The following is a 19,807-nucleotide window of genomic DNA, read 5'->3' as shown; positions in this document are numbered from 1 at the left end:
TGACCCATCCCTCCCACCCACTCCCACCCCCCACTGGCCCAGGAAGCTGCATGTCTACCCCTCACCACAGGGTTTTTACTTTGGTGCCCTACTTACAATTTGGTCAGGTCCTGCTTTTAGTTTCCCTTTCAGATTTTCTTAGTCAACTTCTGTTGATGAGTGGGATCATCCCATACTCATCTTTATCTTTCTGACTTAGTTCACTTAACATAATTCCTTCTAGCTCTGTCCGCTCCCTTTAAGTCACCCCCACCCCCCAGCTGTTTGCTTGCCCTGTTCAGTGACCCCTGCAGTCTACATGCTGTTTCATCATGACGTGTTTCCTTCTCCCCACCCCCTGAACTGTTAACTACCAGAGGGATCTTCTACATATTACTCTGTTGGACACCTTGTGAATGTTCAGGGAATGCTTGTGGAATAGTAGTGGATGAGAAAGCTCAAGTTCACACATCTAATAAGTGTTTGAGCTAGTAAGCAAATCTATTCCAGATCTTCTTCTTCCTCCTTCTCCTCCTCCTCCTCCTCTTCTTCTCCTTCTTCTTCTCCTTCTCCTCCTCCTCCTTCTTCTTCTTTCTTCTCCTTCTCCCTTTCCCCTCCTTCTCCCTATTCTTCTCCTCCTTCTCCTTCTTCTCCCTTTCCTTCTTTTATGTCTTCCTCTTCCTCCTCTTCTCCTTCTACCTTTTCCGCTCCCCTTCTTCCTCCCCCCCCCTTCTCCTTTTCTCCTGCTTTGGTACTATGGACTCACATATTAATCTCCGGATTATGGTGGTACTAGGGATTGAACCTGGGACATCCCAGGCACTAAAGTCTTTTTACATAATCATTATGCTATTTCCCCAGCCCTCCCAGCCACTCTTTAATATGTTCTTTTTATTTTAGAGAAAGAGGGAGAGAGAAGGAGAGAGAGAGAGGCATTGTAACACTGCTCTGCCATTTGTGGAGCTTCTCCTACTGCTTTGGTACTCACATGTGGTGCTGGGGTTTGAATCAGAGATGTACACTCTTTTGGATAAATTAGTTATCTTTCCACCCAATCCTGAATCTTTTATAAAAAAATTTTTATTATCTGATAGAGGCAGCCAGAAATCAAGAAGAAGGGGGATATAGAGAGGGAAAGAGACAGAGAGATACCTGCAGTACTGCTTCATCACTTGGGAAGCTTTCCCCCTGCAGGTGGGGACCAGGGACTTGAACCTGGGTCCTTGCACACTGTAATGTGTGTGCTCAACCAGGTGCACCATCACCTGGCCCCCCCCCAACCCTGAATCTTTATGCCAAGACGATCTCTTGCTATTTCATTTAAGCACTTTCATTGCACTACTACTCTCATTAGTTCTATATCTCTTCATCAGTGGTGTGCTGGTAAATCAGAAAAAATACAGAAAAAATAAAAGCAAAAAGAAAGCAAGCTCTTTGAAGAAATCATGTTAAGTGAGATAAGTCAGAAGCAAAAGGTTGAATGTGGGATGATCTCACTCATAGGCAGAAGTTGAAAAACAAAATCAGAAGGGAAAACACTAAGCAGGACTTGGACTGGAGTTGGTGTGCTGCACCAAAGGAAAAGACTCTGGGGCGGGGGGAAGCGTTCAGGTCCTGTAACATGACGGCAGAGGAGGATCTAGTGGGGAATGTACTGTTATGTGGAAAAGTTATGCATGTACTAGTCTATTTCACTGGCAACTGCAAATCATTAATCCTAAATAAATAAATAAATAGTAGGCTCTGATTTTTAGAGTTTATCAATTTCTGTGGCATAAACACCTATCAATAAAGCTATTTTTATTGATAGCTAGGTGTCTAGTAAAATTTCCAAAAATACAACAATCAACTCTTGCAAACTAGTTCCAGCTAGTTCTGACATGACCTCTGAATTCCTGTCTGCCTTTCTCACTCTAACAGTAACTTATGGATTGGGTACCCCAAACCCTCTCAAACCCCTTCCCTTCCCTTCCCCCCCATTCTTCCCCAGTCCTTGACCTTACTACAACAGGCCACACCTAGTCCAAGTTTTATTTAGTGTTTTTGTGAAACCCAGAAGGGGCGACTTACAAATGCTAGCATGTAAGCAAAGGAGAAGTGTTCCGATGTGATGGTCCCAGTTCGGGGCGCCAGATGCCGGGCCAGGGACTCATGGCTGAGCTGGGAACGCAGTTCAATCTTTACTGAGCGGGAATGCAGTTCAATCTAGCTATTCTCTAATCACAAAGCTGTCCTATATATCTCCTGAAGTGGAAGTGTCAGGATAGGGGGTGGGGAGAAGGAAAAAGCACATGAACCAGTGGGGATTAAACCAATGAAAACAATGATTATGTAAATAGACCACAGTCAAGGAATGCAACAGAAGGGATCTTAGAAGCAGAATTTAGAAGCAGACCAACACTGATGTGACTGAGGGTGACTTGGGGAAGTGGTTACTTTACCCTGGGCACATCCAGGAAGTCCCACTGAGAAGGTAACATTTAACCTGAGACATTGATGACAAGATGGGGGTAAACACCTGCCAGGAAGAGGGACTGGGAAAGGTCCTGAGTGATGGCAGTCTCTTTGAGGAAAAGATAAGAAAGGAACAGAAAGTGGGTCCTATCCAATGGTTCTAGGACTGGGGTAAGTAGAGGCTCTATAGTGGAGATGTGAGGTTCCTGCTGTCTTAGGGTTCAAAAAGACAATTGATAGTTAATGTTATCATCACATTATTTGGTAATTGGGTTAACTTTGAAAAGTCCTTTTGTTAGGGTTTGCTGTACAGTACCCAGTATCTTGTATATAACTGTGCTATTGGTTGCTTCTGATCTACTTGGTCTAGGCTTTTGAGAGAGTCTGCATATCAATTACACAGCCTATATATTGAAAAGATTCAGTTTGTGTTTTGAAAAACTTCGAGACATACAATTAATTTTCCCCCTCTTGTATTAATTAACTAGTGATTTATATGACTACATTTTACTAGGAGTGTACATAAATACCATTCCCACCACCAAAAGACTGTGACCCATCCCTCCCACCCACTCCCACCCCCCACTGGCCCAGGAAGCTGCATGTCTACCCCTCACCACAGGGTTTTTACTTTGGTGCCCTACTTACAATTTGGTCAGGTCCTGCTTTTAGTTTCCCTTTCAGATTTTCTTAGTCAACTTCTGTTGATGAGTGGGATCATCCCATACTCATCTTTATCTTTCTGACTTAGTTCACTTAACATAATTCCTTCTAGCTCTGTCCAAGATGGGTCAGAGAAGGTGGGTTCATTGTTCTTGATAGCTGCATAGTATTCCATTGTGTATATATACCACAGCTTTCTCAGCCACTCATCTGTTGTTGGGCACCTGGGTTGCTTCCAGGTTTTAGCTATTATGAATTGTGCTGCTATGAACATAGGAGTACACACCTCTTTTTGGTTGTGTGTTATGGAGTCCTTGGGGAATATTGCATCTGTTGATCACAACCTAAACAACACAATGATTGCCACCTCAACATGCTTCACTTCAGACTGTGTCCAGAGACTTCACGTGTGGAATGACAACCCTTCAGCTTCATTACTTGGGTGAGACCTTTCCTTTCATAGTATACTCTAATTCCATCTCAGGTGGTTCACTTTCTAACAAAGTCCCAAAACCTAGATATACACCAGTTTCTGTGAGAGAGAGCATATGTTTACACGTATCCGTAACTACTGCAAAATATATGCCTGAAAGCAGAAGTACACTAGAGTTTGCAGTGAGTACCTCCCTAACACTTCCTCTCCACTATTCCAAGCTTTGGGTTCATGATTGCTCAACAATTTGTTTGGCTTCATATGTTAACTCTCTTTTCAGTCACCAGGTTCCAGATGTCATCAGGATGCTGGCCAGGCTTCCCTGGACTGAAGACCCCACCAATGTGTCCTGGAGCTCAGCTTCCCCAGGGACCCACACTACTAGGGAAAGAGAGAGGCAGACTGGGAGCATGGACCGACCAGTCAACACCCATGTTCAGCAGGGAAGCAATTACAGAAGCCAGACCTTCTACCTTCTGCAATCCACAATGACCCTGGGTCCATGCTCCCAGAGAGATAGAGAATGGGAAAGCTATCAGGGGAGGGGGTGGGATATGGAGATTGGGTGGTGGGAATTGTGTGGAATTGTACCCCCTCCTACCCTATGGTTTTGTTAATTAATACTTTCTTAAATTAAAAAAAAAAAGAAAAAAAGAAAGGAGCAGAAAGTTGGTGTATTGCATCAAAGTGAAAGACTCTGGGGTGTGTGTGTGCAGGAGGGAAGAATACAGGCTCTGGAAAAGGATGACAGAGAACCTAGTGGGGGTTGGATTGTTATGTGGAAAATGGAGAAATGTTATGCATGTACAAACTATTGTATTCACTGTCAAATGTAAAACATTAATTCCCCCAATAAAAGAAAAAAAAGAAGTTAATGTAATATTGCACATCAATTAAACCTCAATAAAACTTAAAAAATAAAAAAAGAAAAAAGAAAAAAGAATCAGGGAGGTGGCTCAGCAGTAGAGCACATGCTTCACATACATGAGGTTCTGGAATGACATTAAAAAAAAGACAAAAAATAGTGGAACATCATAAATAGCAAAATGGCTCCCTGATATCTCTCTTTCACAATAAAAGTTAAAAAAAATCCAGAAAGACTCCTGGGAAAGAGTGAGTGAGTAATAAAGAGGAGACCATGAAAACTGGACAGGGCTCACCCTCAAAGACCTGGGAGGTTTCAGTCTTAGGCAAGTGTAATAGGAAAACTTTGGCAGGATTTAGGCAGAGAAGTGACATGATTTATGTTTTTTTTTATTAAGAAAATTTAAAAATATTTTTAATGAGATATATAAAGATACACACAGAGAGATCAGAGCACTACTCATCTCTGTTTATGGTTGTGCTAGGGATTGAACCTGGGAGCTCGGATCCTCAGGTATGAAAACTGTTTGCATAACCATTATGCTGTCTCCCCAGCCCTATGTTTTTAATTTTTTTTTCTTTTGCTTCCAGGGTTATTGCTGAGGCTCGGTGCCTGCATCACAAATCCACTGCTCCTGGCAGCCATCTTTTTCCATTGTTGTTGCTGCTATTGTTGTTGTTGGATAGGACAGACAGAAATTGAGAGAGGAGGGGAAGACAGAGAGAGGGAGAGAAAGATAGACACCTGCAGACCTGCTTCACCACTTGTGAAGCAGCCCTGTTGCAGGTGGGGAGCCAGGGCTTCAAACTGGGATCTTTGTATTGGGCCTTATGCTTTGCACAATGTGCACTTAATCCAGTGTGCTACCAGCTGGCCCCCTCCATGTTAGTAATTTATTTTTTAAGCTCATGCTACAGTTTTTCAATTTATTGAAACATATAATTGTACTTATTAGCAGTGACCCAGAAGTCCCCATTCTAGGTAATTACCCAAGAGAACGTTGGCTCATTCAAAAATAAGCATGCAAGTATTTATAGCAGCTTTTATCATAGTTGCCAACAACTGTAAACAACTACAGAGCCTTTCAATTGGTGAATCGATAAGCACTTTGGCATATCCTTACAATGGAATATGACTCAGCAGGAAGGAGAGTGAGCTACTGATTCATGCAGCATTGTGGATGAGTGTCAACTACATTATGCTCTAAGTGAAAGAGGTTAGACCCAAAAGGCTACTCCATTTTCTCTGACTGCATTTCTGCAACATTCTGGAAAGAGAAACCTTGATAAGTAGGGACAGACCAGTAGCTGTTAGGGGTTGGGAGTCAAGGGAAGGAGTTGAATACAATGGGAATTGCAGGCTGATATATTGTTTGGGGGGAGTGGGAGGTATTCATTTTGTTTGTTTGTTTGTTTTGCCACTAGGGTTATCTCTGGGCTTTGGAGCCTGAACAACCATTCCACTGTCCCCATTAGTCATTTCTCAACACCCTCTCCCACCTTTTCTTTCTTTTACTTGATAGGACAGAGATAAATTGTGAGAGAAAGGGGAGATAGCGAGAGACAGAGAAAGTAAGACACCTTTAGCACTGTTGCGCTCATGAAGCTTTTGTCCTACAGGTGGGGACTGGTGGCTTGAACCTAGGTCCTTGTGCATGGTAATGTGTGCCCTTAGCTGGGTGCACTACTACTTGGTTCCAGTAGGAGCTATTCTATTGATCTATCTGGGTTATGGTATGGTTATATTCATGAAGATGTATAGAACTGAATACCCAAAACTGTCATTTTTACTATACTTACACAAAAATAAAAACAAAATGCCCATCCTGGTGTCATTCAAGGTACCAGAGTAGAAGTCAGAAGGACAATTTTGAAGTTATTGAAATTTTGTTAAGGCAACTCTGATGAGAGCCTGGACTAGGAACACTTCTCACATTACTCAGAGCACCTCTCCCTGTCTCCATCCACCCTGTAAGAGGGCAATATAAACTTTTTGATTTGAAAGAGTGAAATTCTCCATATTCATTTACATCTACAGTGAAAAGAGTTAATTAATTTTTTTCCACTTCCATCTGATTGTTCTATCTACATGTCAGCAACACCATCAACTTTTCCATCAGCAACACTGACAAAGGGTCCTAGTTTGACTCTTGTTCTGTCCTGTCTTCTGCCAACGTGACAAATGACTCCACTGGAAAAAGAAGTATTGAAGGTCACTTAAATTTGCACCCACTCATTTGAAACAAAATCCTTGAGTTTCACTGGATTGAGCAAGATTCATATAACCCAGGCGGGCCCCATGGAGAAGTCCTGACAAGAATGGGTGTAACCTCATAGTTTGCTTTGCTACCTTTTTATTCAGGTGCAATTCAATAAATCAAATGATACATTAACAAGAAAAATCCTGTTTATGCCAAAAAAGTCACTCTTATAAGAAAGCTGGCTTTCTTTTTCTACATGCTTTGCATGGCACTGATAATTCAAAGCTTACTTAAAGAGTTCTCAACAAATGCTAACCTGAATGAAATGAGTAGAGTCAAAATTTAAGTACTGCTTTAAAAATTTAGATTTCAATTTAGATTTCAAGTAATTTTTTGAAAGCTAGGTTCCCAGATTAGAGCAACCACTTTATTATCTTTCCCCCTCCTAGTAATTAGGAGAACAACGGAAGCAATGACTAGTTTGATAATTTTGAGGGTTCTTGTAATCACTAATTTTAGAGGTGAAGTGATGAGGAGAATATCCAAATGAATAATATTAAATGTAAAAGTTTTTGAAAAAAAGAATATCAGAATAGGCAATAAAATTACTAGAGCATTTTCTACCTCAGAGCTATAAAGAAGCTTTTAAAAAATGATTTATTTTCTTATATGGGAGAGAGAGACAGAGACAGAGAGATAGAGAGATTGAGAGACTGACTGACTGACCAGAGGGCTGCTCTGGTATATATGGTGGTGGGGAATGATCCCAGGTCTTCATGTATGCAAGTCCAGTGCTATAATACTGAGAAACTTTCCTGGTTGTATGCAGAAGTCTCTTGCAATAACGCAGGGGTGGTATGCAGGCTCTAAGCAAGTTCTAATATGCAAAAATATAAGCACCTCCTATGTGTCTGATTAAAGTTAGTTGTAAATGTTTTTGGAGACCTAACCATGTCTCTCAAATGTCATGATTGTTCCTCTTCAGTAAACCTTGCTCGACTCAATAGATGATTCTACCACTGACATACAAATCAGTAAGTAGGGCACGGTCCTTAGCCTCTCCCCATCTCCACCTGTGCCAGCTTTCAAGTACTACAGATCAATTGTCTAGAAGTCTCTTATTCTGTCTGGTTGTTTCCAATCTCTGCCCAAGACAGTCCATTTCTAGTTGAACCATACAGTAACTTCTTCACTGGTCTTTCTGCTTTTCTCTCCTTCCACCTCCAACTATTCTTCTTACAGCTGTCAGATAAATGGTTTGGAAATCCAAATATGATGGTATCTCTGCTGCACTAGAATCTTTCAATGACTTCTACAGACTTCTGGGTCAATTTCAGATGTTCTTAATATATGGTAGAGATAAGATTCATCAAATAGTCCATGTCCTTTTCAATTAAATACAGGTGCATAATGTGCATGAGTGTCAAATGATACCTCTGAAATTTATAATTTTTCAAGACTTAATTAAACACCTATTTTTAAAAAGGAGAAAAAACTTATCATGATCTTAGAAATAAAAGACAGGTGGGACTGTGTGACTAGTCCATACCATTAGACAATGAGTGACAAATGTTTAAGGTTTTTTTTCACTGTCTTACCCTTCCTCTGCTGTTAACACATGAAGTCCATATGTTCCAGATTATAGGGCTACATTACTCTTGCTTCCTGAATGACTGACTGCATCAGCAGAGTATCTTGCCATTCTCTTCCAAATATTTAATGTGGTTGAGAAATAACTTTTACTTTGGTAAGCCACTGAGTCGTTAAGTCTGTTTTTTATCATAGCATAGAGAACACAGTACTTCTTGACACAGAATCATTCACAAAATCATCCATGATCTGCCTCCCTCTTTAATTTTTTTTTTGCCACTTTCATACTCTCTAAGCTCCAACTCTAGTATTCCTTGACACACTCCACTTCCTCATTCTTCAAGACTTTTGCACACTATCTTCATTCCCTAAAATATACTACTCTCTGTGTTACTCTAGTTAACTTCAAATAATTCATGAGATCTTGATTTAAGATCTTTGACACCTCCATGCTTAGGTAAGTTGTACATCACATTCCCTTCATCCCCAAACGTGCCTCTGCTTCACTCTTTACATCACTTGTCACAATTGATTAATGTCTGCCTTTACAGTTCTTGAGAGTAGGGGCCTATATCTCTTTTGTGTCTTTATTTTATTGATAGTCTTACATGGACTTTCAGAATTGTAATGACTGAAAGGAGATGTGCATTTTTAACACCTTTGATATGAACTGGATTTTGGATATGAATATAAAAAATTGTACCACTTTACATTCTGATCAGCAGAATGAAAAGGCCCATTTCCCCATACTCTTGCCAGAACTGGGTTATTATTGTCTTATATCTTTTCTTGAGAGGCTTTCATTAGTTCTGAACTATGCTTCATAATAAAAAGAAGTTACTCTGAGTCATCACTGCAGCAAATGTGCATTTATTTTTTATTTTTATTTTATTCATTTATTGGATAGAGACAGAGAGAAACTGAAACAGAAGGGGGAGATAGAAAGGGAGAGAGATACCTGCAGCCACTGCTTCACCATTTGTGAAGCTTCCCCCATAGGTGGGGGGCTTGGGGGCTTGAACCTGAGTCCTTGCACACTGCAAAATGTATACTGAACCAAATGCATTACCACCTAGCCCCTGGCACATGTACATTTCTGAGAACACTTGAATAAAATGTAGACTTGACACGTACCTCTACAAACAAGATCGGGAAGATGCCTATTTTATCTCCCAACTTGCCTTCTGCCCAGTTCTCATCTACTCGGCTGATCACAGTGATGATATCATCCTGAAATAAAGTGTTATGGTTAGTAATCTTAGCTTTCAAGTGGTCAAAACTCTTACAGGGGATTAGGCTACTCTCAGATGGTGTAAGGGAAGAAAAATGTAACTCTTACACCATTACTTAATCTTCCTGCTATTCCTTTTTGACTAGGGAGATTCTCAGTGGTAGTGCACCAGGCTTACATGCCTGAGGTCCCAGAGGTTCCAGGTTTGATCCTCAGCATCACCATATGCCAGAGCTGAGCATTAAAATAAACAAACAAATAAATCTTTGAAGATGATAAAATGACTTTTTTTCTATTACAGGCTGTATTTGGATTACCAAAACCATAAGAAGAGTAAAAATAAACTTGGAGGACTGATGGAATTGAATAAGGAAACTTGGAAATTCTTCAAATTTTCAATCTCCAACAGGATCCAGAAGTTTCACTTAATTGTAAGTCACAGGGAGACATACATTTAGCTCAGCAAAAGATAAATGGATTTCATTCTAATTTTGAAGACTTTTCAGAACCTATTCAATTTCAAATGTATCAAACTTAAGCAAAGTGGCATTTTATTCAAAAATTTATTACAAAACATTATAAGTAGATATGTAGAGACATTTGAAAATACAGCTAAGTGAAACAAAGGTAAAGAATTTCCTATATTTACTATAGATACAATCACTGTTGACTTCTTGGTTATTAGTACTCCACCATCCCCACAGATATTTTTCTATGGAGATGATACATACATATGTATATATAGACATACTGGTTAAGAAAAACTCTGATGGCTGACAAGATAGCTCATCTGGATGGGACACTTTCTTTGTCATGGGAATGACCCAGACTTGACCCTGGCCCTCACTGCATTGAAGGAAAATTCAGTGCTATGGTTTCTTTGTCTTTGTCTCTCTGTCTTTCTATCTGAAAAAGCCAGCCTGAAGCAGTGGGCCCCAGTGATAAAATAAGAAAGGAAGAAAGAAAGAGAGAAATAATTGAATAAAGAAAGAAGGAAAGGCAGAGAAAGAGCGAGAAAGATTTCCCCAAACCATAAACATGTCTACAATAAAGCACATAAATTGTCACTGTTAAGCCAGATGAATTTTAACATTGAATACGCAAAACTCTCATCGAGAAGACATAAAGAACATTCTCAGCATCTGGAAAGCTCCTTTATACCCTTTCCTAGCACAAAGCAAGAAGAGGTGACCACTATTCTAGGACTTATGGTCATTTTGCCTATTTGTGTACCTCACAGAAATGTATTAATACCAAAAGCTGATTTTTGAGACAGTATATATCAAGAACATTTCTAGACTCTGCATCAACCTAAACATGAATATTCATTACCTGACCTCTCTGACAGTCCAATTCATGCCCTTTAGTATTGCAGATAAGTCCAAATCTAAATTCATTACTGCATAGGACTTTTTATAAGCTTTCTAGTCTTCATACCATATTCAATTATGCACTTTTAGGTTATAGTTTCTCTAATGTCTGTCCTCCCCATTAGACTGCAAGCTCCTTGTGCACAGGACCTGTCTCTTCCTGCTATTGCTTTTTTTAAAAAAGAACTTTATTTATTAATTTTCTCTTTTGTTGCCCTTGTTTTCATTGTTGTTGTCATTATTGTTGTTGTTATTGATGTCGTCGTTGTTAAGATAGGACAGAGAGAAATGGAGAGAGGAGGGGAAGACAGAGAGGGGGAGAGAAAAACAGACACCTGCAGACCTGCTTCACTGCCTGTGAAGCGACTCCCCTGCAGGTGGGGAGCTGGGGGCTCGAACCAGCGTCCTTACGCCAGACCTTGCGCTTTACGCCACGTGCACTTAACCTGTTGTGCTACCACCCAACTCCCCTGCTATTGCTTTTTGACTAGGGAGACTTTCAGTGTTAGCACTAGCACTAGACTGGTTGTATTAAATTCTGTGTCTCAAAAAAAAAATTCTGTTTCTCCAGCACCTAATTTAGTGGTTCTGCTTTAGTAGTGACCCAGTAAGTATTTAATGAATACATGCATGGATATATGACTGTGTGTGCAAGCTATAAATTTTCTGAGACAAAAAACACTAGAAAAAGAGTAGCCTTGACTAGGAGTATGGATCGACCAATCAACGCCCATGTTCAGCGGGGAAGCAATTACAGAAGTCAGACCTTCCACCTTCTGCATCCCACAATGACCTTCGGTCCATACTCCCAGAGGGATAAAGAATAGGAAAGCTATCAGGGGAGGGGGTGGGATACGGAGATCTGGTGGTGGGAATTGTGTGGAGTTGTACCTCTCTTATCCTATGGTTTTGAAAATGTCTCCTTTTTTTTTTAAATAAAAAAGAACTATACTCCTGTGATGTTATAATAATCTTATACACCAATATTAAGTCACCAATAAAAATAGGGAGAAAATTAGATGCAAAAAAAAAAAAGAGTAGCCTTGAGAAGATCTTGAGTTAAATTTGGACAAGTTGAATTTAGAAAGACCATAAGGTTTCTTATGGAGGTCTCAACTTTCCATAGCATTCTAAAATTGATCAACTACTTATTTTTTCCTTTTCTATCTTAATCACTTCAACTTTGGTCTACTCAAAGAATTTGAATGCTTAGAGAAGAATAAATAATACATGCAATTAAAGTAGTCTAGACTTTAGTACATACTTGCCAATGGTATAGAGTTACCCAATAAAAAGAGACAAAAAAATCCTTAGGGTAATTAATGTGCTTGGAAAATATATCTTGCAAGAAGATATTTATGAGTAAAGGTATAATTATGTTACTCTGTGGGTTTAGAGTGTTTTGGATGCAATATTATAACAAAACGAATGGTGTAACTGAGTAGAATTAGGTGATCACAACCTAGTCACCAAAAATACTCTTTGGGATACACAATGAAGAAGTTAAAGCTGTAGTTTTGCACAGCATGTTATCAAAGTATAATTGTGATTTTTAAAATCCACATGTCTGTTTTTTTTAATTTTCTGCTCGAGGAAAGCAAAGAATGTGATTTGTTGATGATGTATTTCTAGTGTCTACTAAGAAGAGGTACTCAACAGGGGACTGTAGAACAAATGGATGTATAAGTACCTATTTTTGTACTTGAAATAGACAAGACTGAAGGATTTCTAACAAACTACTATCAGTAGATTTTTCTACTGACTTCATGTATGTGGAGTTTGAATTATATGTTGTTGTCAGTAAGGTACATTTCCATTTTTCTAATAGGTGTCAGTTCATTTCAACCCCTACCAAACTATCTTCCTGTTCTACCATATGCATCTTAAACCTCAATCAACTCCCCTTTTTTTAAAAAAAAATTAATGATTGACAAGATTATGGGATAAGAGGGGCATAATTCCATACAATTCCCACTACCACAGGTCTGTATTGTGTCCCTTCCATTGGAGGCTTCTCTATTCTTTATCCCTCTGGGAGTATGGACCAAAGACATTTATGTGGTGCAGAAGGTAGGAGGTTTGGCTTCTGTAATTGCTTCCTTGTTGGACATGGATGTTGACAAGTTGATGCATACCCCCAGTCTATTTCTGTCTTTCTCTTGTAGAGTAGGACTCTGGTGAGGTAGGGTTCTAGGACTCACTGGTGAGGTTGTCTGCCCAGGAAAGTCAGGTTGGCATCATGGTAGCTTCTGTTACTTGGTGGCAAACCAACTCCTTTTAGTGCTCCTTTTCTTGACTTTTTTTTTCTTCTTCTTCTGCCTCCAGGGTTATTGTTGGGGGGCTGCATGTCTATAAATCCATGGCTCCTGGTGGCAATTTTCCTTTACCCCCCATTTTATTTGATAGGACAAAGAGGGGTTGGAGAGATAGAGAGGGAGAAAGAAAGACACCTGCAGATCTGCTTCAATGCTTGTGAACCATTCCCGTTGCAGGTGGGGAGTGGGGGCTCGAACCCGGGTCCTTGCGCCTAACCTGGTGCACCACTGCCCACAGTTTGAATTATAATCACCCATTACTGAGGTCAGCACATACATATCCATACGTACAAAGCACATGTATATCTGTACATACATAAATATTTTCCTCATTTAGCATCCTAATGAGTTTCTTGAACAATGCCACTTTAAGCAAAATGATGACTAGTGAAAGCAGATCCTGGAATTACAGTTAGATTCAACCTCAGTTGAATTTCCCTTCCCCACATCAATATTATAACAAAGTGATGTTAAATGATATTATTGGAGGTCCTACCAAATAATGATGCATAAACTATCTAAAATCAGCAAAAACAAGCAATTTTAGGTTCTTCCAATCTTTTCTTTTTTTTTTTTTTTTCTCCAGAGCATTGCTCAGCTCTGGCTTATGGTGGTACAGGGGATTGAATTTGGAACTTTGGAGCCTCAGGCTCCAAAAGTCTCTTTGCATAACCATTATGCTATCTACCCTCCGCCCTCTTCCAGTCTTTCTGTGGTCATTGGTGACTTCAGTGTTCACCCAAAAGCTCACCTTAAGGAATGTCAGACAGTCCTGATTCTCACCCTTGTCTTTGTCTCGGAGATCAAAGTTGTAGAGGGCCCGGCAGAGTGGGGGTGGCTGGGGCAGCTGCTTGATGACTTCCACAGAACTGACTGGGAAGATGCCACTGACTCCATTGATCTCCCCCTGGAACCAGTTCTCATCAAGCTGTCTCCGGAGGAGGATGACATCTCCCTTGTTAAACCTCAGGTCACCAGGATTCTGTCCTCGGTAGTTGCATAAAGCCTTTGCTCGAGGCACCTGCAGAAGCATGGATCAATGAAAGACACACTTAGCACAGAGGCTGGAGGAGCACAAGGCATCATATTAATAAGTAGTTACTGAGCATTTTGTAAATGCCAAGTGCTGTATGTGGATATTTTCACCTAAGGTGTATATATTACACCCATAATTTAGGGCAACTAAAACATTGACGTGGGATCTGGACAGAGGGTCCTAGATTCTAGAGCTCCTGTTTTATTTATTTTTTCAAAGCTTAGAATTTATAGATTTGTTATGAGAGAGAATGAAAGAGTGAGAGAGGAGGCCAGAGCACTGTTCAGCTCTAGCATAAGGCAATACCGGGGTTGAATTTGTGGTCTCTGGGGCTCAGATATGCAAGCTGGTGTTCTTTTAAAAAAATATTTATTTATTTATTTATTTCATTTTGTTGCCCTTGTTTTTTATTGTTGTAGTTATTATTGTTGTTGTCGTTGCTGGATATGACAGAGAGAAATGGAGAGAGGAGGTGAAGAGGTTGGGGGGGGAGATAGACACCTGCAGACCTGCTTCACCGAAGCGACTCCCTTATGTTGCCCTTGTTGTTTTATTGTTGTAGTTATTATTGTTGTTGTCGTTGTTGGATAGGACAGAGAGAAATGGAGAGAGGAAGGGAAGAGGTGGTGGTGGGGGGGAAGATAGACACCTGCAGACCTGCTTCACCTCTTGTGAAGCGACTCTCCTGCAGGTGGGGAGCAGGCGGCTGGAACCAGGATCCTTCCGCCTGTCCTTGCGCTTCGCGCCACCTGCGCTTAACCTGCTGCGCCAACGCCCAACTCCCTACAAGCTGGCGTTCCAAGCAGCTGAGCTATCTCCCAGATCCCAGAGCCTCTGTACTTGCCTGTCTCTTTCCCCCCTCCTCCTTCCTTTGTTGGAGTTTAACTTCTGAACTTTTTTTCTTTTCCAGATAAAGAGTGAGACAGAGAGGGAGAGAGAGAAAGAGAAAGGAGAGAGAGAAAGAGAAAGAAGGAGAGAGAGAAAGAGAAAGGAGAGAGAGAAAGAGAAAGGAGAGAGAGAAAGAGAAAGGAGAGAGAGAAAGAGAAAGGAGAGAGAGAAAGAGAAAGGAGAGAGAGAAAGAGAAAGAAGGAGAGAGAGAAGGAGAGAGAGAGAGAGAGCCCACAGCATTATTCCACTGCTGAGAGAGAGAGAGAGAGAGAGAGAGAGAGAAAGAGAGAGGCCACAGCATTATTCCACTGCTCACAAAGCTACCCCGTTTCTCTGTGCTGGCTGGGGAAGCTGATCTCTGGTCCCCACCATGACAAGATATGTACTACACCAAATGAGCCATATCCTGACTCCGAGTCCCTGTTCTTAATCTCTGTGTGAGGAACACAGTTTTGGATTTGACTCCACAGCTATGTGAACTTGAGTAAGTCATCAATTCTTCTTTAAAAAAAAATTTATTAGTGATTTAGTATCTATTTACAAAATTACATGTCAACAGGGATACAAATCCACAACATTCCCACCACCAGAGCTCTGAATTTTCAGTCGCCACACTGTAAGACACCACAGTTCCCCTAAGGTTGTAGACATCATCTCTACAACTATCTGTCTACATTTACATACAGTTGCCCCCCCTTTTCTTCCTTATCCAATACTTTATTCCCCTCCAAGTCACGCATGACAATATTACTACCTCCATATGTCCCTCTCCTTTCTCTTCTCTCTCTCCGGGTGAATCAGCATTTCTTTTGAGGACTTGGATTCTGATTTAGCATCTTTGCTCCACTTCTTTTTTCTTGTGACTCTGATTAAGTTATTTTATCGTTTTTTTCCTAACACTGTTAATTTATAAAATGGGGCAATAGAATATATGTTTCATTAGGGTAGTTGTGAGGAATGTATATATATATATATATATATATATATATATATATATATATATATATGATATTTACAGTATTCACAATGCATTTGACATACTGTTTGGTCAGGGTATGCTCAATAAAATGACAGCTCCTGTCATCATCTTCTTTAATGAAGGGCTAATGATATCAGTTCTATCTACCTCTGTGCTGATGAGAAGAAAATTGAGTTTGAACTCCCTGAAAATCAAAAGTGCTACAGGGAAATGATGTAGCAAAATTTATCCTTAGTCTTTTCTGAAAAGTATGAACCTCATGAGTGTTAGTATCATTAGGAACCACAACCACGACAAAGAAACAATTAGTCACAAGTCAATCATTGACGAAAAAAAGAAAAAAACCCTCAAACAGTTAAGGAATAATTATTTGTCAAATCTGTTGAGTGCTAAGTAATGGCTTCAGTCACGTGAATTTTTTTTCTTTTTCTTATGGAAGCTAATTTGCCCACACGGAGGTGACCTCACTCTGGTCTTGCTTGAAGTTAGTTGGGCAAAATGAGAGTTCTGAAAATTCTTTTTGAAGAGAAAATATCTTCAGTATCACTGGAGATTGTTCTCATTTAGTGCTTTCATCAGCAGTGAGGTGAAGTAGTCCACCCTCCAGGGAACAGCCTTGCTATTTATAGCCCCTATGAACTCAATTCTTTAAGGATCTTCTGAGTCTGCAATGTTCATTTGAAAAAGAATTTCAAGTAGTTCAGGGGTCGAGGCAAGACCATTTTGCTGAGGGGGTAGGAGAACAGTGCTTTTCTGGTACTCTGTGAAAACAGTAAGGAGAATTCAGATAGGGGAAAAGAAACACAGGAGAGACAGGCTGGCAGTATAGATTCACCTGCCAATGTCCATGTCCAGCAGAGAAGCAATTACAGAAGTCAGACCTTCCACCTACTGCACCCCATAATGACCCTGGTTTCATGCTCCGAGGGATAAAGAATAGGAAGACTTTCAAGGGAGGGATGGGATATGGAGCTCAAGGATAAAGCTCTTGGGAAGGTGAGCAAAGACGACATTTGTATCAGGAGATTTAGCAGTGTTGTGGATGTAAATGGAATTGGTTGAATAAATTATGATACATCCAATACAATGGGAGACTCTGCAGTCATTAAAATGAATGATGTTGATCTTTAATTAATGGCATCCAGAGTTACTCATAATAGATTGTTAAGTAGAATAGAAAAGGTTAAAAACAGCAGTGCAAATTAGACTTTCCTTAGGTATACATATATTTATTTTTACCAGGGGTAATTGCTGGATGTCCCTATGCCATTTAAGAGCAGTTATTTCTGAATCTCCCCATACTTGCAACCATTGTCCTATAGTGGAGGACTAGGACAAGTTGGGAGAGGGTGTAGTGTGCCAACACCTGTCATGGGGAGATTGTGAAACTGTGCACCTGTGACAACAGCAGTGTTGGAAGTCATCACTTCTCCCAATAAAGCAATTTCATAAAAAGAGAGTGGCTGTTTATAAGTGGTGAGATCTTCAAATATTAAATATGTTTCTCTAAGTGCTTAGCAATGCTTTCTATTTTTTCTACAATAACATAGAACAGAATAAGAAAAGAAAACAAATAAGGTGGGGGTATGAGATGTCGATGGTATAGTAGGAATCAAGGAAAGAAATAAGTCAAGCTGAGTAGAATCAGTAAACCATACAAATAGTTCCTTGGAGAAAATGCTCCCTACCTGTGAAATAAGCAGGTGTGGGGAGGATGAGATCAGGATTCTGGGGAAATGATCTGAATCTGCCAGACTTCTAGGGCTGGGAATAGCAGGAAACAGCTTTATTATTCCACATTCCTCCTCAAGTTTTCTTTGTAATATAAATATAAATGATTCTTCGAGGGGGTGGTACATGAGCACTTGGACCATTGGCTACCTCTTTCAGTCTCCTGACAGCTAAGATAAGTCTGCTCAGTGGAGTGCAAGCAACTTTCAGGATTCATTCTAAGAGAGACTGATTTTTTTCTTTTTTGTTCATTTTGTAACACAGAATTCAGACATGATCTATGGGGCTCTAGAAGCCAGCTTATGCAATGAAGGTGAGGGTCCCACCTAAAAGGAGAAAAGAAGAAGTCTGTGTTGCAGAGCTGCCAGACCAACCTTGGGTTACTTTATTTACAGACTTTTATCTGAAAGCTAAGTTCCATCTTACTTAATATACAGTAGTTGGTATTTTCTTAAAAGAGAGAGAGAGAGATAGAAAGAATGGGAAAAGAGGGAAGAAATGAAATGAAAGAAAATGAAGAAATAAAAATTGATCATTTTAAATAATAAAAGCACTATTTTTTTTTTACCAAGCTCTCCTGGCACCCATCTTTAATGACCCTTGTTTGAATTATATCATCTAACCAAATGGGACAATAGAGTTTGGTATAAGCTTTATAAATGGCGAAGGGCACAGGAGGTGGTACAGTGGATAAAATATTGCATTTACAAGCATGAGGCCCAAAGTTCCCCAGCGTGTCACATGCTAGAGCGATGCCCTATTTCTTCTCCTCCCTCAGTAATAAATTATAAATGTATTTTTAAGAAACCTCAGTATCATGCAAATGCCTTTTTCTTTTCAGTGCAAGTGCTCTGTATATTTTAATGACTGTCAAGCAAGTGTATTAAACTAAAACTGCATGAAATGCTTAAATATCTTCTAAGATTGATTTTCTCTGAAATACTGAGATAGCACTATTGCCTGACTATCTTCACCTTTTTTCTGTCTCATCTCAGTATAGGTAGGCATGGTGGCAGTGCACAATAAATTCTACTTAAGTTTTTTTATTATTAGCAATTTAACAGTTTCACAAAACTATAAGATGCCAGGGACATAATCTCTCTCTCTCTCTCTCTCTCTCTCTCTCTCTCTCTCACACACACACACACACACACACACATACACACACACCACACTGTAAGTTTCCATGCTCTCCACTAATGTCTTGTGTTCCCACTCCACAACCAATATAGTTCTCACAATCTGAGAGGCAGTTTGGTTATCTTTTTTTTTTTTTAAGTTCATATAAATTCTGTTTTTCCCACCAGGGCCACTGATGGGTCTTGGTGATTGCATGACTCCATATTTCTTAGTGGCCATATATGTTTTTTGATAGAAGGTGAGAGGAAGAGAAAGAAAGGGAGATAAACAGAGAGGAGGAGAGACACCTGCAGCACCATCCCATAGTTCGTGAAGCTCCTACCCTGAAGCCTTGAACCAGATCCTTGTATGTAACATGTGTACTCTACTGGGTGAGACACCACCCAGCCCATACATTATAATTTTAACATGAAGATTCTTTTCATCGTATTTGTTTTTACTCTAAACAACCTTGGTGTTCTTAGTTCCATATTAATACTTGCAGGAAATATTGGTTTCTATACTATAAAAAAAGGAAGGAGGTTTGGGGGCAGATGAGAGGATGGAACACTTGGGAGAAAGAAAATTTCTGGCAAGCTACAGAAACGTTCTTTCTATTATTGCCCATTTCACTATGCATGTTATCATCTTATTCATCTAATGTTAAAATCCTATGAAGTAGGTGACATCCCTGATTTTACTGATTAGAAAACTGAAGTGCTGTGACCCCAACAGGAGTTTAGGATTATTAGCATACGCATGATGGCAGCCTGAGGCTGGACACACAGAGAAGGGAAGGAAGGTATAAAAAGCATGGACTTGGAGCAGGTTGCTCTCTTTGGCTGCTGCTTCTTCTCCTGGTCAGAAGCATCTCCGTAGAGATGCTCCAGGTATCCTCCGTGGCTACTTCTCCTGGGAACTGAACATGTGTGACTCTGTTAGCCGGTAAACTTT

At 40.1% G+C, this 19,807-nt stretch overlaps 1 protein-coding gene across 1 annotated transcript in view; it reads right to left on the bottom strand.

Annotated features, from left to right (window-relative positions):
• SH3RF2 (SH3 domain containing ring finger 2) overlaps positions 1-19,807 on the bottom strand; it is a 127,282-nt gene that overhangs the window by 51,083 nt on the left and 56,392 nt on the right. The window contains exons 3-4 of the mRNA XM_060180304.1: positions 13,852-14,121; positions 9,319-9,414 (exon numbers count right to left, since the gene is read on the bottom strand). Coding sequence (XP_060036287.1) covers positions 9,319-9,414; positions 13,852-14,121 — 366 coding nt within the window. The remainder of the gene's footprint in view (positions 1-9,318; positions 9,415-13,851; positions 14,122-19,807) is intronic.

The sequence above is a fragment of the Erinaceus europaeus genome, chromosome 2, assembly GCF_950295315.1.
Source record: "Erinaceus europaeus chromosome 2, mEriEur2.1, whole genome shotgun sequence".
NCBI lineage: Eukaryota > Metazoa > Chordata > Mammalia > Eulipotyphla > Erinaceidae > Erinaceus > Erinaceus europaeus.
Note: the sequence above shows the minus strand (reverse complement) of the source record. Positions and strands in the feature narration are given on the sequence as shown.